Here is a 26763-nt window from a genome sequence, read left to right as displayed (position 1 = left end):
ATAATTTTTTTCACAACAGATTAATTAATACGCGTCAGACTCGGCGTGTAAGCTTTATGTGCATGATACATTTTTAGTATGGAGAATACGAATAAAAACTAAAAGTGTGAGTGCATAACAAAAATGTTTTCTTTATTCTTGCACCTTGACTGGATTATCTGTAACCTTTTAGCACAGGCATCAATTTTCAACATAACTAGTTGCTCATTGTGCATATTGTGAACTGTATCTACTGTTACGTAGTTTTAAACCTAAATGACTTTTATTCAGAATTGTTTCGGTTTTTGCGTCTCCATGTGGGGTCAGTGTTGCACTCGAGACGAGAGCGGAGGGAAAATAATTAGGATCAAGTTCATAGCAGAATAACTCATAAGAGTGAAGACCCCCAGCCTGTCACACACACACACACACCAACACACTGCGTCTATTGTGTGTCACAGCGGTTATACTGTCACACGTCTCATTTCCAAGAACCTCTGCCTCTCAGAGACACAAATCATCACTTTATCAGTGGAAAAAGTGAACTCAGCTTTCTAGAAACTGTGTTTGTTGATGTATGGGAGGAGGAAAAGTGAACCGTGCCGCATGCGAGCTTAAAGCACATTTGATATCTATTTTACCCATTTACAATGTACATTTAATTTTCCCGTAGACTCTGTATATTAGAGTTTTAGTGCTTTTAAGTGACTCTAGCGAGTAGAGTGATTTGAAGTCATATAAGGAAATGTCACCTGATCTCCGGTTGCTCCCTGACCTCCAGGCCCAGTGTTGTAATTAATAAATAGTTATTTTTCTGCTAAATCAAACTAAAAAAAAAATTGAATTAAAAGTTTTACTAACCGCGCAAACCGCGTTTTAGCGTTACAAATGTACGCAACGAGAGTATTCGAATTAATCATGCAATGAGATTTACAAATGTTTGCGTTTATCAAATTATTTGAGCCCCCACCCCCAAAAAAAGGACGTCCACTTGAAATGAATGCAGTTCGTCTGAGAGGATTTTTTCCACATTTATTCATTCATTTGAAATGTCAGAAGAACACGTTATCCGAGCGTATCGTTTGCCAGTCTCAGTTATTTTTAATTTGCTTCAGGAAATAAAAGACGACTTAAAAACCAACAAGGAAACTTTTGCGACACTAGATTTTTTTGGCTTCCGTTCTTTTCAGCATGCCGTGGCTTATTTATTTCCTTATTGTTATTCGTTAGGTATACGTTGGTCAGGATATAAACAAGATGTAATTTAATTCGCTCGTTGATAGTAAATCCACCGCATACATGTCCACGTTTAGTATAGTGTTTATACCGAGATAATGTCGAGTACTAACATTAAATAAACAAGTGCTAAAAAATGACAAAAGCACATAACAAAATTACTCAAATCAAATATAATATAATTATTTAAAATATTATTAAATACTATAAAAGTCACTTTCCTGTATGGGGTAACTTTGTCTGTACGACAGTTTTATCTTTAGTCAGATGTGTATTTCATCAGCGTCACAGCCGGAGTGTTGCATGAATGCTCTGCTGCCCTGTTTACACACACACACACACACACACACACATACAGACGTCCACCCACTCGCTAAACCTCGCTAGAGAGAGGGACAGGTCAGGGGAAGAACGTCTCCAGACAGCTGCGGTGTTGCTCGTTTCTGTTAGAAGCAGCTGATGATGGAGAACTAGGGCTGAAAGCGTTTGACTCAAGGAAGTCCAAAATACAGACAGAAAAACGCTATGCGTCACTGTCTCAATGGCAGTCGCTCGTCGGCACATTCTTCGAAGGAAGTGTGTGAATTATAAGAACGACATATTACGTACAACATTTTTTAAATCACAGAATGCATTTTGAAAGTATTTGAGTTGTTATACTTTTAATTAAAATATAATAACTCATTTCATTTCTAAAATGTATATTTTCTATCTCCTATTTTCTAACTTCATTTTAACCCTCAGGATTTTTTTTCTAGAGTACATAATTTGTTAACACCAAAATCTTCTGGATATTTGATATATTGCACAGCCATTATTTCTTTAATACAGTATGGGGTTTTAAATACTATATCATTGAAAAGCTTGAGGTCATTCAGGTTTAAGTTTTTAAAGTCAGCATATACTTAAAAAAAAAAATAATAATAATAATAATAATAAAAATAATATATATATATATATATATATATATATATATATATATATATATATATATATATATATATATATATATATATTCTAATATATTTTAAAATGTCATTTATTGCTGTGATTACATAATTAGAAAGTTCAGAAGAACAATTATGTTTACAATGTGCTTTTGTCATTCAATACTTGTGTGTTTACAATTTCATTTTTTTATTTTAGTAATTGTATTTTAATATGAACTATTTTTATAACCGTATAAAACAAAACGTCTTATGTGTAATACGTACATTTTATTTCAAATAAATTATAAAAAATTTATTCATTTTAGTGTTAGTTAATAATTTAGTAAAAGTTTTAGTGAAATTTTTGTTTTAGCTCATAATAACATTTATTTATTTATTTATTTATTTATTAGTGCTCCAAACGATTCATTGAGCTAAATTGCATTCCAACATACAAGTTTTTGTTTAAATATTATTTATTCACGTGCATATATTTATATTCTTATTTTAAATAGAAATATATTTAACATATAAACAAAATGCGTTTTCATATTTATATACATATCCACAGTATACTTAGATATATTATGTAAACAAAAAAATAAAAAATTTTAAATGTGACTAATCATTTGACAGCATATATATATATATATATATATATATATTATCACTTATATCACTTATGAACGTATTATCTGTGTGTTTCAGTCTTCTCTTTACCAAAGTGAAGCTGGAGGAGGCTTTGTTCGGATCCGCTGCAGCGTTACAGACCTGTGCAGAAATGCTGCAGCTGTGGCAGAGTCGCTATGATTTGACCCGTCTCAGGTAAGGTGCTGCGTGTAGCGTGTGTGAGAGCGAGCCGGTGTTGAACGCCGTGATTTCACGTGTCCTGCTCTCTATCCCAGCGAGGAGGACGACGCTAGCAGCGTGCCTCCTGATCCCGGACCGCTCAGCAAGAAACCCAGCGGCCTCCATCTCACGCTCCCAGACTTCCAGGAGACGGAGACAGGTGCGTGTCACCAGTGTGTGTGTGTGCGTGTGTGTGATTGCGTGCGGCTGATGTGACCGAGACGCGTGTGGTGTCGTGTCAGGGTCCCAGAGCGCCCCGTCTCTAGCGGTGTCCCGTCTGGAGCAGGCCATGTCGGAGGTGTCAGCCATTAGCTCCGCCCACAGGCACGGCCCCGCCTACATTTGGACCACACTGGAACGCATCTGGCTGCAAGCAGGTACGGCCTAACTGCTTTTTTCAATACGCTATTATTTCTGTATATCTTATGTACATTAACCAGGATTAAATGAGCCGTTATCGAGTATTTTATAAATGCCTAAACACCCGTTTGGCGTTTCGCTGACATTACTTTCCTGTTAGCGTACAAAAGCGATTTTTGAGATTTTTTGCTTGTTGACCCTAATACATTTGGGAAGTCCTTGACGTACTATGACAGTATTTAGATGTTATTTCTGCGTTATTTATATGCTGCTCTGCATGAAATGTGTTTCCCAGGGATCTTGTACTGGGTGTTTGTGCCCTCTTGTTCCCATTCCCAGCATTCCTCTGGCATGGGTTCATTTCCTGTCTAAAATGGGACGCATCCTGATTCTGTACAAATGAGTGAATGCGAGAGCGCAGGCAGAGCGGCCCATTGACATAAAGAATGAGCGTGATGTCACACCGGTAGTCTAAAACAGTCGGAGCTCGCCGAACGCAGTCCATCGTGCAGCAAACTGTTCATTTTTCATCAGCTGTCGTTTGTAACGTGCATTATGCGCTTTGTGTCCGAAAAGACATATTTCATAGTAATGTATTATGTATTTAAATCATTTTCATCATGGCATTTAGCACATGTAGTCATTGAAGAGTAAACACAACACAAAACCGTGCAGCAATACATAGTAAAATAAATGCACTGAAGGCTAGTTTACTATGCAAATAATTATTGGAAAGATGACCAGGATGCAAATATTACAATAACGCCTTCGTTGCCTGTTGCATTTCGAATGTTAAACATCGCAACAAAAACTGGGAAGTGTGCAGCTTTTGAAATTAACTTCTCAAAAGTATGGAATGTGGAAATATGCATTTGTGAAATTTTACAGTGAAATTTTACAGAAATATAAGCACATTACTTTGAATGTGCTTATATTTAAAATTTTTTGTTTAAATTTCACTTTAGTGATTTTTTTTGTGTAATTACATTTTTGTTTTGTAATTTAAGAACCTAAAACTTAAGAACTTAACTTTTTATATCATGCAGGTATATTTCTTACTATACATAAATATATTTAATACATAAACATTACATATTTTCTTTAATATATACATGCTGGTGTTTGCATTTATATATACATTGCAAAATGACTATATATATATATATATATATATATATATATATATATATATATATATATATATATATATATGTGTGTGTGTGTGTGTGTGTGTGTGTGTGTATATAATGTTATATTATATATATATATATACAGTGCATCCGGAAAGTATTCATAGCGCTTCACTTTTTCCACATTTTTTATGTTACAGCCATATTCCAAAATGGATTAAATTCATTTATTTCCTCAAAATTCTACACACAATACCCCATAATGACAAGGTGAAAAAAGATTTTTTGAAATTGTTGTAAATTTATTAAAAATTAAAAACCTGAAAAATCACATGTACATAACTATTCACAGCGTTTGCCGTGAAGCTCTAAATTGAGCTCAGGTACATTCTGTTTCCACTGATCATTCTTGAGATGTTTCAGCAGCTTAATTGGAGTTCACCTGTGGTAAATTCAGTTGATTGGACATGATTTGTAAAGGCATACACCTGTCTATATAAGGTCCCAGGGTTGACAGTGCATGTCAAAGCACAAACCAAGCATGAAGACAAAGGAATTGTCTGTAGACCTCCGAGACAGGATTGTCTCGAGGCACAAGGCTGGGGAAGGTTACAGAAAAATTTCTGCAATGAGCACAGTGGCCTCCATCATCCGTAAGTGGAAGATATTTGGAACCACCAGGACTCTTTCTAGAGCTGGCCGGCCATCTAAGCTGAGTGATCGGGGGAGAAGGGCCTTAGTCAGGGAGGTGATCAATAACCCGATGGTCCCTCTGTCTGAGCTCCAGCGTTCTTCTGTGGAGAGAGGAGAACCTTACAGAAGGACAACCATCTGTGCAGCAATCCACCAATCAGGCCTGTATGGTAGAGTGGCCAGACGGAAGCCACTCCTTAGTAAAGGGCACATAGCAGCCTCTGAAGGAGTCTCAGACCATAAGAAACAAAATTCTCTGGTCTGATGAGACTAAAATTGTACTCTTTGGAGTGAATGCCAGGCGTTGCGTTTGGAGAAAACCAGGCACCGCTCATCACCAGGCTAATACCATCCCTACAGTGAAGCATGGTGGTGGCAGCATCATGCTGTGGGGATGTTTTTCAGCAGCAGGAACTGGAAGACTAGTCAGGATAGAGGGAAAGATGAATGCAGCAATGTACAGAGACCTCCTGAATGAAAACCTGCTTCAGAGTGCTCTTGACCTCAGACTGGGGCGACAGTTCATCTTCCAGCAGGACAATGACCCAAAGCACACCGCCAAAATATCAATGGAGTGGCTTCACAACAACTCGGTGAATGTCCTTGAGTGGCCAAGCCAGAGCCCAGACCTAAATCCTATTGAACATCTCTGGAGAGATCTGAAAATGGCTGTACACCGTCGCTTCCCATTCAACCTGATAGAGCTTGAGAGGTACTGCAAAGAGAAATGGGCAAAAATTCCATAAGACGGGTGTGCCAAGCTTGTGGCATCATATTCAAAAAGACTTGAGGCTGTAATTGCTGCCAAAGGTGCATCAACAAAGTATTGAGCAAAGGCTGTGAATACTTATGTACATGTGTGTTTTTTTATTTTTAATAAATTTGCAACAATTTCAAAAAATCTTTTTTCACCTTGTCATTATGGGGTATTGTGTGTAGAATTTTGAGGAAATAAATGAATTTAATCCATTTTGGAATAAGGCTGTAACATAAAAAAATGTGGAAAAAGTGAAGCGCTATGAATACTTTCCGGATGCACTGTATATATATATATATATATATACACACACACACACACACACACACACACACACATATATATATAATTAGTAAAAATGCCCACAGAATGAACATAACTAACTTTAAGTTTGACTTCTTAAGGAAAGATTTCTTGTGAAAATCTTTTGCCACCCAAATCACATTGATTCCCGTTATCTACAAAACACAGATCGAATCGAGTCCTAATGTTCAGCGTGAATTCATTTAGATAAGCGTAAAGAAAAATGTCGATACAATGCTGTCCTTAAAACACACATACTCCGTTTCCAAACGTTTCTAAACCCTTCTTTCTCGGTGTATCTGCTGCCTAAATTGTCCCGTGTAAACAAACACAAACACGCAACAGACGGCAGTTGATATGAACCCGGTTTATTTGCCGTGGTGAGTCCTAAATGCCAGAGCAGAGCTGCGGATGCTCTACACAGCGCTCCGTACATGGCCTTATTTAGACATGACCGCGAACATCCCTCAACGAGCATGTGTGTGAGATCTAGGGTGGAGGGGGAGGTCAGCGTGTATCTGCAAAGCAGACCACAATGCTACACGCGCGCTTTGAAACGACATCGGCATTCGTCGCTTACTCTGAGCGAGTATTAACGCAGCAGATACGTCTTTGAGAGAGTTTGTATTCCAGATGGCTGTGTCACGGCCATGAAATCGGAGACGTTTCACAAAGACGAATCACCATGCACCCGATGATATCAATAAGAGATCTGAAGCGTTGTGTCTCGTAACGTCGTTTGTGTTTTTGTGATCCGCTGTCGAGCAGGAGAGTTGTTCATGGCTGACGGGAGGATGAAGGAAGCTCAGTTCTGCGTGCAGGAGGCAGGGTCTCTCTTCCCCGCCTCACACTCGGTGCTGCTGCTCAAGGGCCGCGTGGCTGAGCTCAGGGCCAACGACGCGGAGGCCAAGGGCCTGTACGACGAAGCTCTCGCCATCAACCCCAGAGGACACCACATACTGCTGCACCTGGTGAGTGACACACGCGCGGTAACGCATTCAACTAAAACAACGACGAAAGTCATGTTGGATCATTGAAATCAAGCTGAAATTGCAGACTGGATGAGGATCGGATCAGATCTCTGGGGCTGCTGTCAGGCTCCTTGAGCAAAATCAAATCTAAAGTAAACTGATATTTACTACTGACACGCAAAAGATGCAAATAACTGATGTAAAATCATTTTTAGCTATTGAAAATGCTATACTAAACTAAACTAAATAAGTTAAAATCGAAGTACTAAATTATAATAATATATATAATAAAATTCTAACAATAATTAAAAATAAAAACTTAAAATATATGTACGAAAATCACTATTATAGCACTATACCGTTATAATACTTTTTGCTTCTTTTTCATTTTATTTTTAAAAATGTTATAGTGACGTTATATTTATATTATATTTTATATTGTTGCCGCTTAATGAAGAAAAAAAAAATGAAATGAGGGAATGTGAAACTCCGGATCACGTTCCTGAAATGTCTGTCTTGTAATTGAAATAGAGCTGAAATTTTAATTTTTATTTTTATGAAAAAAGATAAAACTACAAAAAATTTGAAATGTTGCCTTGGCAACTATCTGAAATGAATAAGTCTGTATTAAAGTGATGAAACTAAAACTGAAAAAAGCAAAACAAAACAACAAAAAACATAAATCGAAGCGAACATGTATACAAAAAAAACAGCTAAATTACTAACAAAATTACTAAAGATACAAAACTTAATAATAATAATTACGGTCACACTTTATTTTGCTATTAACAAATCATTGATTACAACTTATGTTTTAGTAAACTCCTAATATTAATAATTAATAAGGTAGTTGTTAAGTTGAGGTATTGGGTAGGATTAGAGATGAAGAATATGGTCATGAAGAAAATGTGCTTTGTAATATTAACAAATAGCCAATATATCATTAATAGGCATGCTTATAAATAACAACTTAATAGTCAGAATTGCTCCCTATACTAAAGGGTTAATATAGTAACTGTAAAAGTATCTAAATAATACTAAAGTAACTTAAATCCATCGGGTTGAGACTCGAATAAAGCTCCGGCATTTTAGTCAATTAATTGAGATCATGTGACCTTTTGTGCAGACAGGGATGTTTTTGCTTCCAATGAAGCTCGTGTTCTTCTGATCGTCTCGAAGCGTGCAGCTGCTGTCATTAAAGCAAAAGAGAGACGAGCCAAATATCAAGAGAGTGACTATTTCAATCGGCTTGAAAAGCTACGGAGGCCACTGGAGTCCTGGGGTATGGTGATTGAGCGGTCGCGTATGCTACTTACTGTATATACAGTAGAGTACGTACATCTTTACAACCCACAGCGATGCGTGCTAACATTAGCTCTGCCTCCGCTCTCTGCTCTCATTGTGACTGCATAATGTCAGGCCCTTCATTACTCATCTTCACTGGAGTAACTGGAGTGAAGCTGGGCCATTTTCTCCCTATATCCGGCCAATCAGAGCACACATCCCCGCTATTTTTGGACAAAAGACGTACAATATCAATTCCCTGAGCTGATGAGAACTAATTCTGAGCTGGCTGGTGATGCCCTGCATAGTTCACACACACACACACACACACACACACACACGCACACACACGCAGAGAGCATCACAGCTCTGATTTCTCAGGATTAAGCTGATATGATTGAGGTTTGAGGGAGTTCATCAGCTGGATCCAGAGAGGAGAGGTCAAACATCTCCGAGACACCTGTGACTAGAGAAGCAGTGCTCTCATTACTTCTGTCCTTCCTCTCAGCCTCTCGGTTCACCCAAAAACTGAAAATTATGACACACTTTACGTGCCGTTTCAAAACCAGGTAAACCTCTTGGAAACATTTCCAAGTCACCTTGAAGTTCTGATGCAATTCGAGCAGAGTTCCGTATTCCACAGAGTGCAGATTAATCATTTATTCTAAATATGGATCACAGTAATACATTACGGTATTTTTTATTTAGTCTAACCAGTCCAAAGTACAACCAATACTACATGATTTAAAATACTCAAAATTAATTTTTTGTGTTTTTTGTTTACACAATGTATGTGTATACTGAGCATATTTTAATGTATATATAAATATCCATGTATATATTTAAGAAAAATATGCAGTCTTTATTAAACATAAGATAAATATAAGAATGTAAATCTATAAATGTATATACATGTGTATTTGTGTGTATTTATATATACGTTATATGCATAGCACACATAAATATACAAACAATTTTTTTTTTTATGTGATTAATTGCGATTAATTGTTTACCAACACTTTTTTTTAAACAATATTAATTTTATTTTATTTTTGCATTATACTAATAATAATGTGCTGAATAGCCATGAAACGTAAAAGCCATGAAACAACATTCAGCAGGGTCAGTTTTGAGGATCTATTCCTTTAAATGGCGGCGGGAGAAGGCAGGGTGCAGCCGAGGACAGAGGAGCTCTGCTTGATCTAACCATACGCGCTTTGTCCCATTTTTATTCAACTCATTTGGTCGCGTCATGAAAACTCACACTTACGGCATACATGAATCTGCGCCTGTGCGCGTTCGAGTCGTTGCTCGGGGCATCTGGTCGGGTATTTTTCATTTAGGGACGACAGCTGAGATCTCGTGTCATACGAGTTAACTGAGCTGTGACTCAGCGCTTCGTTTGATTCTCTTTCTGCCTATACATGTGCTTTTTCATATCTCTGGGTCCTCTCTCTGTTTTTTTTTTATGGCTCTTTCCCTCTCTCCTTCTGTCTCTCGTCTTTCTGGCTCTCTTCCATTGGCCTGTCAGTTGATTAGATAATGCAAATACATTATTTATAACACTTCACTCCTTCTCGGGCCTTTATGGGATGCCTAGCAACCAGGCAATTGTATCATACGGTGCAAGAGAGCTGATAATGAGAAATAGAAGCAGTGTTAAGGCCGTTTCATACGAGACGTGGCGTGCATTAAAATCAGTCGAGGCAGAGAGTTGCTTTGGTCATCAAGTCACCGTGCTAGGATCCTATAGTTATTGTATTATTATAATATTTTGGGAACCACTTGGTTTGCCTGCACATTCACTCCCAAACTCACAAGACATAAGAGATAGAGTTTAGTTACTTTTTGGGGTTTTTTTCAGAATACAGTTTGCAATATAAAATGCATTTTTAAAAGAAGTCATCGTTTGCTGTGCTTTTTTTTTTGGCAGGGATGCTTTGTCCAGTTTGGCCCAAAATGTTGTGATTATGCATTGATATAATGATAAAATAATGAAAAATTACTATTATTATTATGCAAAGTAAGAAACGAGTGCTGTAATAATACCGTTTTAGTTTAAAAGTCAGAATTGTAGTGCAATACTAATATTTGTGTTTTTAATTTCAAATGGGAGAGGGATCTAATTGAAATTTTTGTGACAAAAGTTGTGATTTAAAATAGATTTTTAAAGAGAGCCCCAGGTTGCTTAGATTTTTTTTTGTAGGTCTGCACAATTTTATATACTTTTTTATATTGTCAATATAATAATAATAATAATAAAAACATTTATTATTGTTGTTGTACTTATTATTATTATTATTATTATTATTATTATTATTAATATTATTATATTAAAAAAATTAAACCGACATTACAGAATATTTTATTGTATAATTACATGTTGGATTATTTAAAAAATAACAGCATGGTTACATTGCAATAGTAATACTTATATTAGATTTTTTTTTTTTCAAATATTAAACCATCTTCCTTTTATTTTGACTGAATATTACAATTATCTCCTTTTTGTGTAAATGTTTCTCATTTCAAATCTGATTGCGTTCCCAAATGCATGTTTTAAGTGAGCAGAGCACACGTTGTGAGCTGCACAAGTGGAAATGAACACAGTGCCATGCCTTGCTTCAAAGTGTGCAGATCAAATATTTCGTTCATTTTTTTCATAATAGTTGCGCGAGTCAAAAGTCATTTTGCAACAACGAGAATACAGCTATGAACGACTGCTGTGTTTTTCTGTAAATCTAGCTGTGTGTTGAATCAGAGGTGTATCTGTGTCCGTCTGCTCGAAGACGCATGGTGTTTTGCACTGTGCGCGCGCGCGTATTGTCCGTCTAGTAGCTGACACTTGTAATCGTAGCTGGATGGGTCCCAGCTGGATGGGATCAGTGTCCCGTTGGATTACAGAGTCCAGACGCCGGGCTGTGACCCTACATCGGTTCTTCAAGTGGCACCTCTACATCGCTACATAAAACTGAGCTCTTTTATGCGCCTGCCTCCAGTCTATTTACATGATAAAACCGCCAGCTTGTGCTTTGCCGGGACGCTGAGCTGCGATTGGTCCACGGGCCCGTCAATCGGCGTGCTCCTGCAGCTGTGTTGATGTGATGGTTCTTTCAAAACGTGGCTGCTTCTTTCACTTGTGCATGCGAGAGCCTCATTTCCTGCCTCGCTTAACCCCCCCCCCCAAACGGAGTCATTCTCCTCTCTGATGTGCTTTTGAAGTGCCTGCATAATCAGCAGTCATGTGCCGCCACCCAGAAATACAGCTCGGCATCGGTGCGCGTGTACGTGTGCTGAAAGGACGGGCGGCGAAATGTAATTGCGATGAGCAAATCACGCCGTTGTTGGCAGGATCAGGGAAAGTAACACGATTTAACTCCAGGCATAAACACTGCTGTTCTAAACACGCTTTTCGCGCCATAGCGTTAATTTAGAATATAAATTACACTGAGATTTCAGATTATTTATCGGCACGGGGGCAAAAAAAAAGCTTCACGTTGCCAAAGCATTAGTAAATATGCATATATGCGGTCCGTGATTTCATAAAAAATGCGGTAAAGCCGTACTTTACTGTTTGAACTACAGGAACCTCAATAATCATCATGCTTTGACCATATTTGATGTATTTTTTGACCTCCAAAAAGTTTAATAATGTTATTATTTCCATTTTTTTTTAAAAAGGACCTATTAACATGAGTATTCAACCTAATGTGACAACCTGGGGGCCTGAAGACGCAAGCTTATGTGAACAAGTGCAAGTTTTTGAAAACTTCATGTGTTCAGCCAATAGAAATGTGTAAGATGGCCTGGCATGACGTTTACATTTAGTCATTTTGCTGATGGTTTCATCCAGAGCGACTTACAATTAGATAATACATAAAGCGATTACACAGAAGTGCTCATAACACTAAGTCAGGCACTGTTCACATAAGCAACTAAGCAAGTGTCGAAAGAGAAGAGTTTTGACAGGGATAGGATAGCTACTGCCGCAGCAAGCATCTGGATGTTGAGCAGCAAGCTTGAGCGAAAAGAAATCAGCTGTGCGACGTAAGAGATACGATGTGACTATATCAGATCGTTCTGTGCCATCTAGAGTCTCGTGACAGGAAGTCTGTATTCTTTTTGAAAAGTTAGCAAAATGCAAAGAACAAATATTTCCACTTATCTTGGCACTTTTTTGTACTGAATTCAAATTGAACGCTTTGTACCCATACAAACACATTTATGCACAGAGTGACGTTTAACATCGAAGTTTGAATGTTCAGTCGTTACACATCCGTATCGCTCTCTTTCCGTCCGCAGGGGAAGTTGTTGGTGCGCACCGGCCGCGTGGGTCTCGGGGAGAAGATGCTGAGAGATGCGATACAGGTGGAGAACACGGCGCACGAGGCCTGGAGCGGTCTAGGGGAGGCGCTGCAGAGCAGAGGCAGCTCACAGGCTCCAGACTGCTTCCTCACTGCGCTGGAGCTGGAGTCCAGCTGCCCTATACGACCCTTCACCATCATCCCGCGAGAGCTCTGACACGTCTCTGAACGAATGGAGCGGTACACCCCAATGTAAGGGAACTGTGTAGTCAAATATCGGAAAAACATGGGGGGCGCTGTCAATAGATTTGATCAACCGGTTATCTCGTTCAAATCAAGCAGCTCTGGGAATTCGCACGACCGACTGGAATTTGAGCTGAAACTGGGTAGGGAACTTAGAGTATTTAAATCAATCGTCATTTAAATCAAACATGATTTACTAAGGTTTGCGGTAGTGAATTCGCGCAATAATTTTCTGCCCCCAAAAAGCATGGATGCACTGCAGAGTTTTTTTTTTTTTGCAATGGCAGAGGATTAGCATCAGCTCCACTTGTCCTCTACTTGATCTCTTCCTGCTCTTGGTAGATTGCGTTAGTCATTATGGAAATAAGATGTTGTGTCCGTGCTATTTATTTAGAAAGCCGTCCGTAAATCGCTTGCAGAAATTTTGTTAACCAAATAGCTCAAATCTTTTACATTTACTTCAACCTGATGAAGAACACTTTAGCCCAGGGTTATGTGTAGTGTGAAAAGTCATTATTATTATTATATAATACACTGTCGCACCAAAAACATAAATGCAACGCGGAATGATTGAACACAACACATTTTCTTTAAACTGCAATAGTTTCAGCAAATATGCTGCAACGTGTTCAGAGTCTTGTTTCTCAGGGACAAAACGGTTGACTTTTTAAATTCTTTAGTATTTATAAATGTAACGATATTCTGTACTGTATGTTCTTCTCATAAAAGAGCTATTTTGCAATCCCAGTTTCTTTCGTATTCATTGCGTATCGTTTTCAGTCCTGCAGCTCCAACACTTAAGATCTTATGTAATGTTTCCAGTGCTGCTGGTGAAAGCCTTGGTCTTCTTTCTCTGGGGCGGCTGCGGTTGCCTAGCAGCCGAGCCTTGTTTGAGTTTCTGGGGAGGCTGTTGGATCTTCAGCACGTGGGTCTAAAGCCTCATGGAAAACAGCGCTGTGCTATTTTAACTGGTTCTCTTTGATGACGGGATCAAGATGTTAATTAGGGAGAGCACTGAACGAACGCATAGACCATTGAGTTGAATTATGTAAGTGTTAGAAGTGGGATTCTTGTTTACTTGCACACATCTACAGTGTACTGTACATGCCTACTGTTTCTGCTGGCAGAGATGAACAAGTCTTTTTTTAAATGGTATTTCTGTCATCCTCCCCTTTCTATTGTTTGAAACCGGTCTTCTGGCCTTTCTGTTTGTTTTGAGATGTGGAAGTAATTCAAAACAATACCATTTTATAGAAATTATAAGTCTGTCAAATTAAAGGGTGCGTTCACACAAAAATGTAAACTAGCCTGTGTTTTACTCACCTTAGAAGCATTCTAGGTGTAGGTGTATATTTCTTCTTTTAGTTACATTAAAAATTCAATTAACGGATTAAATTACGGATTTGAGCATTTCATGACATGGATGAGTTGGTGCAGGCCTTCCAACACTAAAACCCATCTTAAAGAAAAAAATGTGGCAAAAATGTCCATGAATCAATCGTGTAAATATTTAATTCAGCAATACCACCTGATTTTTTGCTAAAGATTTCCATGCTAGAAAAAACGCAATCCAAAATATACATATATTATGTAAACAAAAATGTTTGTCATCATTTGGTCTTTTTTCGATAGCGTTTGTGCCCTGCAGATGCCTGGGATTATTTAGAGAGGTTCTGACTGATAAAATCTCAAAGCATCAGCTTGTATAATTATTCTGACCAGGCCAGCAGAGTGATCCCAGCATCCCTTCACTTAACTGCGTTCTTGCGTGGCTCACACGGGAGAGCTGGGCTCATTATGGTGCACACATTTTGAAAGAAAAGGGAATGATGGAGGCCTTTGAAGTGGAAGACTGTCTTTGGGGATTTCCTTAGTTAATCATTTAAAGGAGCAAAACAACAGGGTTCTGGAAATAAAACTCCCGATCATGTTCTCCACAGAGAAACGGATTAGGTACAAACCTTTTAGGACAGAAGCGCCCTCAGCTCTGAAATTGTTAAAGGGATGGTTTACCCACGAATTAAAATTCTGCCTGTTGCTTCAAACCTGTACGACTTCCTTTTACAATAGAACATAAAGGATGAATCATTTTGAAGAATGTAGGTAACCACCGGTTTCACTTTCATAGAGCTTCTAAATATTTTCTTTTAGCGTTTAAGAACGTCATGCAGGTTTGGAATGGCATGACGGCGAGAAAAGAAGTAAGAATTAGGAGGAGAATCAATGCGCCCTCAGTTTAAGTTAAGTTAAGTCCAAGTTCAAATCAAGTTCTTCCACGCCAAACTTATCCACCCTCGTCTTAGTCTTGGAATGTACAATGAAGGCAGACAGGTACCATTCTCCTGACATCTGCCAAACCCAGACTTGTCCATCAGACTCCCAAACAGAAGTGTGATTTGTCACTGGTGCCGTATTTTGCATGCTTGGCTTTGTACTTGGGTGAGACCGTGCTGCTAGACCACGCTTTAGTGCATGTAGTATATATAAACTAGTAAAAAAGCAATATATTAATAAATTAGACTTTTGAAATACTAATTGTGCACAGCTCACATTTCGTAACATTGAACCTGGATTGGTCTTTAAATGCAAGATATTTAAAGTGTACCTGAAGTATACTTGCAATAGTTCCTTTTTAGCACAATCAAATATACTTCGGTCTATTTTTGAACGGGCTACAACACTACTTCTGCACAATTAAAGTGCATTAAAGGGTTCCTCCGTCCCGAAACGAAACGTTTGTTATTTTTTTGCATATTCTCCAAGCCTCCTGACATGGAGGTAAGTGATTAATGACAGAATTTTCATTTTGGGGTGGAATCACCCTTTAGGTACAAAAGTAGTTGTTACAATTTAACAGAAAGTTTAGTATACCTAAAGTGCAATTTCAGAGTATCAAAACTCCTGAATGTTGTATTTATGAATTTCCATGATATTAGCTTATTCTGTAAAATGATTGGGAAATGAGGGAAGTTACTGTATTGCAGATCCTGGTAATTCTTTTGAGGGGCATCGACACACGCAGCATGTTTGTCAGGGTCCTGCTCAGTTGTTTATTCACCTGGATTGATAATTAAATAACATCCTGAAAAAACCTTTTCCCTCTGGTTTTGCTCTGCGGCGTGTGACACTGTCCCAGCCTCGGACGGCTCTCTGGTTACTCACAGGTGTCAGGCCAGGCCCGCTGCTCCCGCTCAGACCGGGGCGGGACCCTGGAGTCATGGTAGGTCAGGTGTCCAGACTGAGTTACAGCCCTGACAGCTGGCTGCCCTCTGGTTTTTTGACGAGGAACGTCCAACGTTATGATGCTTGAAAATGACACAATCCCAATGACATTTTGTGATTCTTGTGTTTTTACTAGGTCCCACTTTATATTAGGTGGCCTTAACTACTACGTACTTGCATTGCTATCTATTGTGATCATACTGTAAAACACAGAAGAGGGATACGGGTAAGGTTTGGAGGTATGGGTAGGTTTAAGGGCGGGTTAAGGTGTAAGGGATGAGTCGGTTCTAATTATAAATGTAGTTAAATGCAGATGTAATTACATGCAGGGGTTTTAATGTAAGTACAATGCAAAATATGTAAGTACACAGTAACTGCGTTGTATCAAATTATTAATTTAAATGTAAGTACATAGTAGTTAAGGCCACCTAATATGAAGGGACCCTTTTTTCATTGTCATTTATTTTAACTTGATACACTAAATTAGCTGAAACTGTAAACATAAACATAAACATTATAAAAGTGTATAATCAAATTTTACAAATTTACGAACTTATGATACGACCACTTTAAATGTATTGATTGTCATTGATTACTGATTTCATGTACTGAGTTTTCAAGGTCATAACCCTCACATTCGTCGTGCTCATTCAGTTGTTGTTCTCAGCATGGACAAAATTATCCGTTACGCAATTTGCGCTGTTCATATTTCACAAACAATAGAACCACTCTCCGTCGTCCTGATCCCAGACCATCTTCTTTAAAGAATTATGAGTCATATAATAGACCTGTGATGTAGTACCAGCACCTGACCAGTGCGATGTAAAATGATCCGAGGCCTCCAACCACTTTTGTCATGTGTGAACCTGACCCCGTTAGAAAAAAAACATGTGTGATTGCATGAAGCGTGACTGCACACTAGTCTCGTTCACGTTCTATTTTGGGAAGAATAGAAATGGTCACTATTTTAGAGTCGCAATAACACTTACTCACTTATCTTAGGCACGGGCAGGCCTATACTAATTTAGTTCCGACTTTGTGCAGTTGTTGATTTGACAGCGAAGGCTTTGGTTTTCCTTCTTGCTTATATTAAAGCAATATATATATATATATATATATATATATATATATATATATATATATATATATATATATATATATATATATATATACATATACAAGTAATATAAGTAGTGATAGACACACGAGATGCATGCATTTTTACTGATGTTTCTCTATGTCTCAGTAACATTAATGTCAGCAGAATTATTCAGGACCTCAACAATGGAGTTAATCTAGCTATTGGTGTGAGAGTGTTGTAAACAGCTGTTTTATTGTGTGACACTGACCTCTTTGTTCGGGCTGAATGAGTTATGTGAGCGAGAGAGTCATCACAAAGCTTTGTGCATTGTCCACCTTTTTCCGACGCCCCGTGACATTTTGAGCAAATTATGGGAGTAAACTTCCATTTATACTGTAAACAAACAGCAAGAAGTTGCTTGTTATTGCTCTGTGAACCCGATAGCAAGCATTTTCAAAAACGTCAACTATCAATCATTCAAAAGTACAGTAAAAATTGTGAATTACTTTTAACAACCTTAACGTACATTAACAAATGACCTTTTTCAACATTCTCTTTCAATCCACAGCAATATTATGGATGTGTTAAATATCATTTCAGTTATATATGTATATATTTTACACATCCGTGTGAAAACAAACCCGGAAAAGACAGATATATAGCCAGGGAATTAATGGTTTATATCATTAAATAAATCAGGAGAGCGGACCACAAATGCACAGTATATGTTGTCTTTTTTCATTTGCTTACAGCGTAAAACAAAGAAAGCATGAAAATAATCAGGAGAAAAATAATGCAGCAGGCTGGAAAGAGCTATTCTAGATACGGTTGTTACAGTATATCACGTCACATTAATACCGTTATTCATTTGTAAAAATAAAAAATGAATGAAAATGTACAGCTCATTCAGTCAAAACGACAGATAAGGATTATTTGTAGCGCAGTCTTATGATTTGAAATGATTTGTTGGAGTCTTTTTGAATGGAACTTCCCCAAACTGGAAATACCTCACATCGTTTAAATAGAGTGGGCTCGTTAGATAAAAGGTGGATATGGCCAGTCAGATCATTAATAGAGATAGCAATGAGAACTTCCCTTGTAAAAAAAATGAAGTGTGTGAAAATGTATTAAATGTGCACCTGTAGTATACCTCGTATACTATGATTTGTACCCTTTTAAGAGGCAGCCCAGCCTCAACAATTATTCACAGGTGAAGCAACATCATGGATCGAAGTTGAATCACTATTGAATTTTGTATAGATTTTTTAAAATCAAATAAATGGCAATATTTTTGTTTCAGTGTCTCTTCGATATCTTGTTAAACTTTCAGTGTTAATATATACATCTTTTGTTTTTTCCGATGTTAAAACAGCAGCTTTCATTACTGTATTTCAACCACATTTCAACACTTAAGGTCAGTCACATGCCAGCTTACAAAAGAATGGGAAATACTACTAAAAGGAATACATGTAGTTTATGGTATGTTGCGAAAAAGGAGGTCGTGGGCCCAGTCCACTTTGACATCAGTGCTAAGCCGCTGACCTTTGTGCCATGTGGGCTCATGCACACCTGGTCCTGGAGTTCCCTGCCAAAAACAGACAAAATTAAGACTTTCACCTTCATTTCACTTAAAAACACTTAAATACTTTATTACTACAAACCGAGCTCCGGGAATGTTGGGACATTTTAATTTGAATAAAATGAAAACTAAAAGAATTTCAAATCGCATGAACGACCATAGAGCATAGATAACATAAATTGACAATTTTCTGCACAAAATTCCATTTCAAATTTGATGCCTCCTTTAGATCTCAAAATAGTTGAGACTGGGGCGAGTTCATGGCGTAGCGGTGTAGCATCTGCTCTTCTTTTCAAAACAGTTTGAAGATGTCTGGGCATCAAGGTTATGAGTTTCTAGAGTTTTGGTGTTTAATTTGGTCCCAAGCTGCTCATACTATATGCACTTATGCATCTCCATACCATCAGAGATGCTAGCTTTTGAACTAAACACTGATGACATGCCGGAAGGTCTTCATCCTCTTTAGCCCGGCATTTATGGTTTCCAATAAAAATGTCAAATGTGGACTCATCTGGTCATAGAACACTTTTCCACGCTGAAACAATCCTTTTTAAATTAGTCTTGGTCCACAGGACACTACAGCACTTCTGGACCATGTTCTTCTTTTTTGCATGATAGAGCTTTAGTTAGCATTGCAGTACCGACAGTGGTGTCTGGAAGTATTCCTGGGCCCATTTAGTAATGTCAATTAATAAATCATGCCAATGAGTGATGCAGTGATGTCTGAGGGGCCGAAGACCACGGGCATCCAACAAAGGTCTTTGGCCTTGTCCTTTACACAGAGATTTCTCCAATTTCTCAAAAATATTTCATGATGGTATGCATGGTAAATCAGGGCTGCAAGATTCTTTGTAAAATTTAAATCACAATTTAGCGAGAATCAGAATTGAGATCCCAAATAAAATTTTTTCAATCAAAATCTTTTGCACTCAAGTACAAAAAAACTACAAATAAAGTGCTGGATTAACAAAAAAAATTGTCTATTTTCTTTATTTTAGACCCCTTACATTTAAATGTATAAGCTTTCAACACAAGTTGTTGAATCTTATCGTCAACTATTGTGAATAAAATTTCGGCCCATTAGTCATTTTATTCCAATTTAAAAAAATGTCCCAACATTTCTGAAATTCGTGTTGTATATACGATGGTCACTACACTGGCTGTGGGGTTTTTCAGACTGATTTAGCTGTAAAACAGGCATAAAAAAATGGAGCTTACCGAGTGCATGCTGTACAGCCGTGGTACAGTAGACCTAAAGCAGGAAGTGACTGCAGTGCCTGTGCTTGACCTAGGGTTATAATGTCCAGGTGCTGGTCCCTCCTTCTAAATTCATCGGTGGAAGTCAATGCAACAAAACAGAAATTAGAGTTTTACTTAATTAACCAGTTGATGGAATAGTCCTTTTAGGAGCCCTTTTGGAGCATATCAGTTTAAATCACCATCCACTTTCATTGTATGGAACAGAGCAGCTAGGACATTCTGTTAAACTTCTGTTCATCTTGTTACACCAAACTGAACAAGTAATTTAAGATCAGAAGAAGTCACTTTAGAATATCCAAAAACACAATTCATCAACTTTAGCTTTAATGCATAAACAGCAATAGGCCTATTTATACGCTTTCTAAAGCATTCATTATATGCCATGTGATTCCACCGGCGGCCTCACTTGATCCAGCTGGCCTGTGCTGTGCTGTGTGTGTGTGTGTGTAGCGGGTTGAACTGTGCCGGAGGTGTTAATGCTGGCTGCAGGGGAGCTCGCTTCCCACTGCCTGCTTGCCCATGAGGTCAACTTCCGATGGCTTTAGAGCCCTCATGCCATTGTGCCCTCTTCTATGAGACGGCCAGCCAGCTCGACATTCCCCTGGATAAGAGCGGATAGCTGTGCCATACTGCACATGTCTGTAGAGGCACTGAGCTATTATTTCATTAGGGGTGTGAGTCCTGTCCTGAAGAGCCAAATTCAACACCCTCCACCGACAGCTACTCACAACTCAGCAAAGAAAAATATGATAGTAGTAGCAATTTAAAAACACTATTTGATTAAATGTTATATCAAATATCAACTCAGTGGTTCTCTTAGGTATAATTAGGCTAACTGGAGGAGAAAGAAAAATTATAATTCACCTTTCCCCTGATAGAAATTATTTCTAAGGTCCCCGCTTGAGTTTTAGAGATAAGCTATTTTTCTAGACTTTTTTCATCAGATAACATGAACCATGCTATCCACATTCAGCTGTGTAATGTTTATTTTTATATCTCCTAAGAAACACTCCCACTGAAGTCCATTATATGGAGATAAATCCTGAAATGTTTTCCCTCAATTTCTTTTTCGACTGAAGAAAGAAAGTCACAAACATCTTGGATGGCGTGGGGTTAGTAAATTATAAGGAAATCTTTATTTTGGATGTGAGCTATTGATTCAAAAACAAAACAGGTGACTGTATTTATGAGTATGCTGTTGAATTATTCAATTAACCAGACTCATCCACAATCGAAAGAAGTATGAGTGAGTCATTGAATCATTCACCAAGCATCGATTCATTCATGGACACAGTTGTTGATTATGCTTTGGCTATGCTTGGAACTATTTTTACTGGCAGAACAAAAAAGACCAAGCCACTGTTAATACAAAACAAATATCAAACTTGAGTGTCTGGCATTGCGTGATCCTCGGTCATTTAGTGTATGATGCCATTTATAAACCATTATAACCATTTCCAAAATTGCTTCAAATCTGCTCATGAGTTGTCTTTTGTGTATTGCAGTCTTAATCCATTCAGTGAGTAATAGAATTTAGCTGTTTGCTGTTGATCTGTCATCTTAAGAATAAGCTTGAGGTTTCTTAGCTACTTAACCTTTGACAAAACACTTGTCTTACATGAAATGCCACCCTCTTACAACCACACAAAGCCCTAATGTTCAGCCCTAATGAGACCCAGAGGATGATTTAGCATCCTTGCTGTTCCGTCAACACCAGACAGCTGCCAGCGCAGCTCGAATAACCAGCCAACACACCACTGAAGCCATGGTGCATGAGGTGCAACACTGACGCACAGCAGTGAAACTCACTCACAGGAAACTAGATGCTTTAGAACACATTCTGGGCTAAAACAACAAAACCATTTAATATACATAATAGGTTAGAAAAAAACGGACACTTACTGGGAGAAAGCTGACCCTCTGTACCACTGATCGGAACATCACGTGTCTGCAATAAGAGACCAGTGTCATGAGAGGAGACAGTAAAATGGTGCAGACAGGATGGAGGAACAGACAGGTGAAACAATAGGTCAGGTTGTGCTTCACATCTGTGCTTGCTCTGCCAATATTTTATTGGCCCCACCACAAAAAACTGCTTTTTTAAAATGTATTTATATTCTCACTTGGTGGTAAAATTGTTAGTAAAATTGACTGTCCTGCCCAATCACCTTCTTTAGTTACGCAGGATGTGAAGTACTCGGGTAACTGTAATTTTGTGGAACTTGTGTACTATTGAAACTGAATACTTCTACATTTACTTTTACATTTTAAAGAAGTAGCCGTACCTTTCAGTTGCGTTTTGAGCTAATGCATTTGGCTGCTCATTGTGATGCAATGTGTCCTCTCATTTCTCGATTTCATCAGTAAATTTCCCAAGCTAAGAAAAAGTGTTAAGTTTTTGTTAAAGGCTTTTAAGTACAGTTAAAGTGAATAAACTCTGTACGTTCAACATTCAATTGAGATATCGTCCACATTAGTTAAAATGATGAACTGGAGTTTTGGGTTCAGAATGATTTTTAAAAAAATATGTTTTCTTCAGCTATTTTAGTAGAATTTAAAGCTTGTTTAGTCTTATTTTAAATCAGTTTAAATCATCGTAAACCCATGGCTAGCAAGTTGACCCCGGCTGCCACTGCTCTAGAGACACTCTACACAACTTTTAACAATAGAAATGGCATTCAAAATTAGCTAATGATCACAAAGTTTATTTAAAATGTTGAAAAGAAAACATTTTGTCTATATATATACTATACACAATAAAAAAGTAACATTTGCTATAAATTGGGTCATCCTTTTTGTTGAGGCCTGCACTAACTCATTCTGTGAACTGCCTGAGATTAAGGAAGAAACCACGAATGAGGTGGAAAACACGTGTGATGTTCTCTGACTAGGAGTGTGTGAAAGCGTGCTGAGCGTGACGGATACGTACTTGCAGGGTGATTTAGGGACAGGCTTCTCCGTAACATCATAGTGCCCGGGTGAGAGGTTAATATCCTGCGTTAAACACACACAAACACTACATCAACCAATTGTTTTGACACACTCATTGACATACTGAGTGTGAGCTCCAGCCACTGATTATCAGATAAATATTTTGCCTGTTTTCAAAGTCAGGTACCAAGAAACTTCAGCGTAATCGGTCTACACTAAACCTATCCGTGCATGTCATGGAATATAAGGCAGAATGTTGTAGCCACTTTGAGGAAGACTTTAATGCTTAGAAATGATTGGGGTCAGGGGTGCGACGAACAACTATTTGTTTACATTCTGCTGTCTTATTACAAAAGCTGCCACATTGTAAACTGGGCAAAGTTACAAAGCATTTTGACTGGTTATCACCTGAAACCTGTAGACCAGAAACCCCTACCGGCCAGAAAAGGTACTACTGTCGTTTTTGTACGTCGACGTGCGCTCGGTGCCTTTGTAAAATGCATGTCAAAACTGCACGTTTTCTTCATTTCACTCCACTGCACTGCCTTCATTCAGCTCACTGCATTTCTTTCTGTGTGAATATCTGTCCCAAACGCTAAACCTATCCACCTTTTCCCCGACGTAAAAACGGGCGCCGCCATTTGAAAATTCTAACTTCCGTCTCGTCCGCGCCCAGCTATTTTTAGCTGTACAAAACGGTTCGTTTTGCTGCTTGATATTGAAAATGGGCGTGTCTTATCGCGTTATTTTAACGTGTTATCGTAGTTATGAAGATACTGGTTTGTAGTGCGAACAGTTTTACCGTTTGCTGCACGTGTAATGAACAAAAGCCTCACCCGTAGACTTACTTCCGCGTTCAGGAAAAAGGTGGATAGCGCGGACTAACGCGTGTCGTGATTCTGTCGCGGGAAAACAAGGTAAACACTATTTCACCAAGTGCAAGTTTCAACATGTTCCTGGATAGACATTTACTTTGATTCCAGTTAACCAGAATTTACAGAAAATGTCGATTTTTGCCTTACAACCAGAGTCACCCTTGTTATTCAACCATAATTTCCCTCTAATTTTAGGCATACAGTACATTATAGGTAGGGTTGGGTTTAGGTATGTATTTTAGGACAACGGTGTTGAACCAGGATCATGTCATGCTTTAGAAATGATGTGTTGAAATGCTGGTGATGCCACCACTGATTTAGGTGACCGACTGACCTTATCTCTGAGGCCCAAAGTGTGGACGTCTGGTCTGGGACAGCTTTTGAAAGAGTAAGTTGCCTGGCGCTGCAGAGCCTCATTGGTTGAGTCTGTGAAATGATATGCCCCGGGCAATAGCACGTCCCCTCGACCCACGGTGGACATGAGGGTGTTTCGCTCGGGGCCTTTGAAGCTATACGTCCTAGGCACAGGGTTTAGTCCCATCTCCTCTATGAAGTCCCGTATGTGGTAACTGCCGGGAATGGGGTAGTCCTGGTGGAAGAAAGAGGAGACCTCTTTTAGGCCAGTTTCACACCTAACATGACTCTTAGGGTTACTACACCGAGATTTAAAAAGTGCTTTAAAAAATGTGGCTGGACTGAAACAAGATTGTGTTGATAGCAAATTATATATCTGCTCAACCTCTTAATATAAATACATGCTGCTTTTGTTTTTTTTTTTATTATTTTTGCGAGAGAAGCCACTTGTACAACAAAAATGCACAGAAATGTCATAAAACAAGTGTTATTTTTAGCTCTTTGCCTGATATTTTGTCAAATATCGCCTACCTTAATAGTGTTTCTCCACCAACCACCTCTGTCCGTGTACGTTTCTTTCTGTTTCAGAACAAAAACAACTTTTATTAGAATACTTTCAGAAGAATGTAAGTTTAAAAGAACATTGAAAGAAAGAAATTGTAAATCCGTTTACTTTCACGTTCATTTGAAAGCATCCTTGCTTAGTAAAAGTATTAATAAATGAAAATATGTTAATAATAATTTGCCCGCAAACTTTTGTAGGTGCGCAGTGATCCAACTCTGATCCAACACACCTTAACAAGTTAATCGAGGTCTTCAGCATTGAAGGAAAATGACTAGAAGGTGTGTTTGATGAGGGTTGGAGATGAACCCCCTTAAACTCAGCAGGACTGAAGATTTTTGCACTACTTCCACCGCAGTAAATGTGAAAACTTACCCCATCTATACATTTTCCTTTGGGCACTGCTTTCTCTCTTCCTGTGGTCATACTTCTGTCGATCCTGTTTGTCTTCTGTAACAGACACCTCAACGACAAGAAGCGTTGCTTAGATACTTATACTAATTAACTATTAATCAAGAGTACTGGATACACAAGTTCTACTATTTGTTTGCTCTCTTATTTGTTAGTTACATTTGCTGTTTTTTTATATTGTAAAAAAGGTAAATTCAGTCATTTCTTTGCAATCTTTCCCAAGACTAGATCATCTGAGCTGCTATTTTACTCATTCTGTGTGTTCATATGTGAAACTAGCGTACAACACCAGTCATAAGCTGCTGTGGGATATTCGTAGCAATGGTTAATAATACATTGTATGATTTCTTTTATTCGAAAAATCTTTAGGATATTGAGTAAAGATCATGTTCCATGATATATCCTACCGTGAATATATTAAAACCTAATTTTTTAAATTGTAATACGCTTTGCTAAGAACTAACAACTTTAAAAGCGATATTGCAACCCCAGTAGCTGTTTCACCAGGCAAGTATTGTTATATTGTAATAGTGGAAACCCAGTGTTTTGGCTCTCAGGTGATGTACAAATTTCAACGAATTAACCCTTATGACTGGTTTTGTGGTCCAGGGTCTTATATGCGCCTGATTAAATTTCTCATAAAGAATCCTAAATTGAAGTTGTGTTGTTTAGACAAACGTTGTATGCTAGAGGTGCGACGCATGCATTCGTGAGGGTTGGTCACACACACACAAATAACAGCAGAGAAGGCAGCTTTCTCTGGGAGTTTAGGGAAGAACGTTCTGCTCTGTTGCTAGGTGACCAGGAACACATGTTTCTAACAAGAAGCAACTGAAGGGCCCAGTGTTTACTGTTTGTCAGAGTTGTCTCCCGTACCAGTGCACTTCAACACTGACATACCGTGGATAACAGAGCCTTGCTTCACTGCCTACTGCTGTTATTGAGCTCACCAACAACAGATCTGTAAAAACCTTCTCATACTTTTGCTCTGTATTGCCAAAAACGCTCCTTTGGTAGTCTAGAAAATCTTTACACTAAATGCATGCATGGTGCGTTATAGGGGTCTAATAACTTGGCTAATATTACACTAGGTCTCAGTATGGCATAAACACTCCAAACATCTATCTTCACAGCTAATCTTCTGAGTAGCACATATTTATGCTCAACGGAAAAATGACTTGCAACAATTTTCATTCAAGAGTACTTTAATGAGCTTTTTAGACATGGAGGCCTCACCCCAATCCTATCTCGTGAATACAGTCAATTGTCCAGCTGACTCAGAGACGCATCGAACGCTGATTTACAAATTAATCATTTCAACCATTACAATAAATATTGTAAACATCTCGGTTAAATTAGCAGTTTCAAACCGCTAAAAAAAAAAAAAAAAAAAAAAATCAGCTCTGGGATGCATAATGATTAACAAAAAGAGTTTTTAGAGGGCTAAAAG

General features: G+C 38.2%; 2 protein-coding genes across 3 annotated transcripts in view; one reads left to right on the top strand and one right to left on the bottom strand.

The window, feature by feature from the left end:
- The window catches only part of ttc7a (tetratricopeptide repeat domain 7A), a 32970-nt gene extending 19185 nt beyond the window's left edge, over window positions 1–13785 (top strand). Inside the window, exons 16-20 of the mRNA XM_043255258.1 lie at window positions 2853–2969; window positions 3050–3153; window positions 3236–3370; window positions 7005–7207; window positions 12794–13785. Coding sequence (XP_043111193.1) covers window positions 2853–2969; window positions 3050–3153; window positions 3236–3370; window positions 7005–7207; window positions 12794–13012 — 778 coding nt within the window. The 3' untranslated portion in view covers window positions 13013–13785. The remainder of the gene's footprint in view (window positions 1–2852; window positions 2970–3049; window positions 3154–3235; window positions 3371–7004; window positions 7208–12793) is intronic.
- A 3689-nt stretch (window positions 13786–17474) lies between these two features.
- On the bottom strand, window positions 17475–25415 carry stpg4 (sperm-tail PG-rich repeat containing 4). 2 transcript variants are annotated; one of them, XM_043255954.1, is made up of 8 exons: window positions 25278–25415; window positions 24872–24919; window positions 24321–24575; window positions 23110–23174; window positions 22083–22128; window positions 20139–20243; window positions 18884–18926; window positions 17475–17734 (listed from the first exon to the last, which is right to left on the bottom strand). In XM_043255954.1, exons 1-8 carry the CDS (start codon window positions 25326–25328, stop codon window positions 17730–17732), a joined length of 618 nt encoding a protein of 205 aa, XP_043111889.1. In that variant the 5' UTR covers window positions 25329–25415; the 3' UTR covers window positions 17475–17729. The 2 variants fall into 2 exon arrangements, with proteins under 2 accessions (XP_043111889.1, XP_043111887.1); XM_043255952.1 differs by lacking the exon at window positions 17475–17734 and having other exon boundaries at window positions 17999–18926.
- Between the last annotated feature and the right edge of the window lie 1348 nt (window positions 25416–26763).

This window comes from Puntigrus tetrazona, chromosome 13 (genome assembly GCF_018831695.1).
Source record: "Puntigrus tetrazona isolate hp1 chromosome 13, ASM1883169v1, whole genome shotgun sequence".
In the NCBI taxonomy this organism is placed as follows: Eukaryota; Metazoa; Chordata; class Actinopteri; order Cypriniformes; family Cyprinidae; genus Puntigrus; species Puntigrus tetrazona.
This window is presented reverse-complemented; position numbering and strand designations above follow the sequence as displayed.

Excerpts from the sequence above, each read along its gene's own strand:
- stpg4 (XM_043255952.1), bottom strand. The coding sequence starts at position 25,328 with ATGACCACAGGAAGAGAGAAAGCAGTGCCCAAAGGAAAATGTATAGAT. Across the intron at positions 24,920-25,277 it reads AAGGAAAATGTATAGATGGG|AAAGAAACGTACACGGACAG; the intron begins GTAAGTTTTCAC and ends GTTCTGAAACAG. Across the intron at positions 23,175-24,320 it reads CTTTGGGCCTCAGAGATAAG|GATATTAACCTCTCACCCGG; the intron begins GTCAGTCGGTCA and ends TGTTTAACGCAG.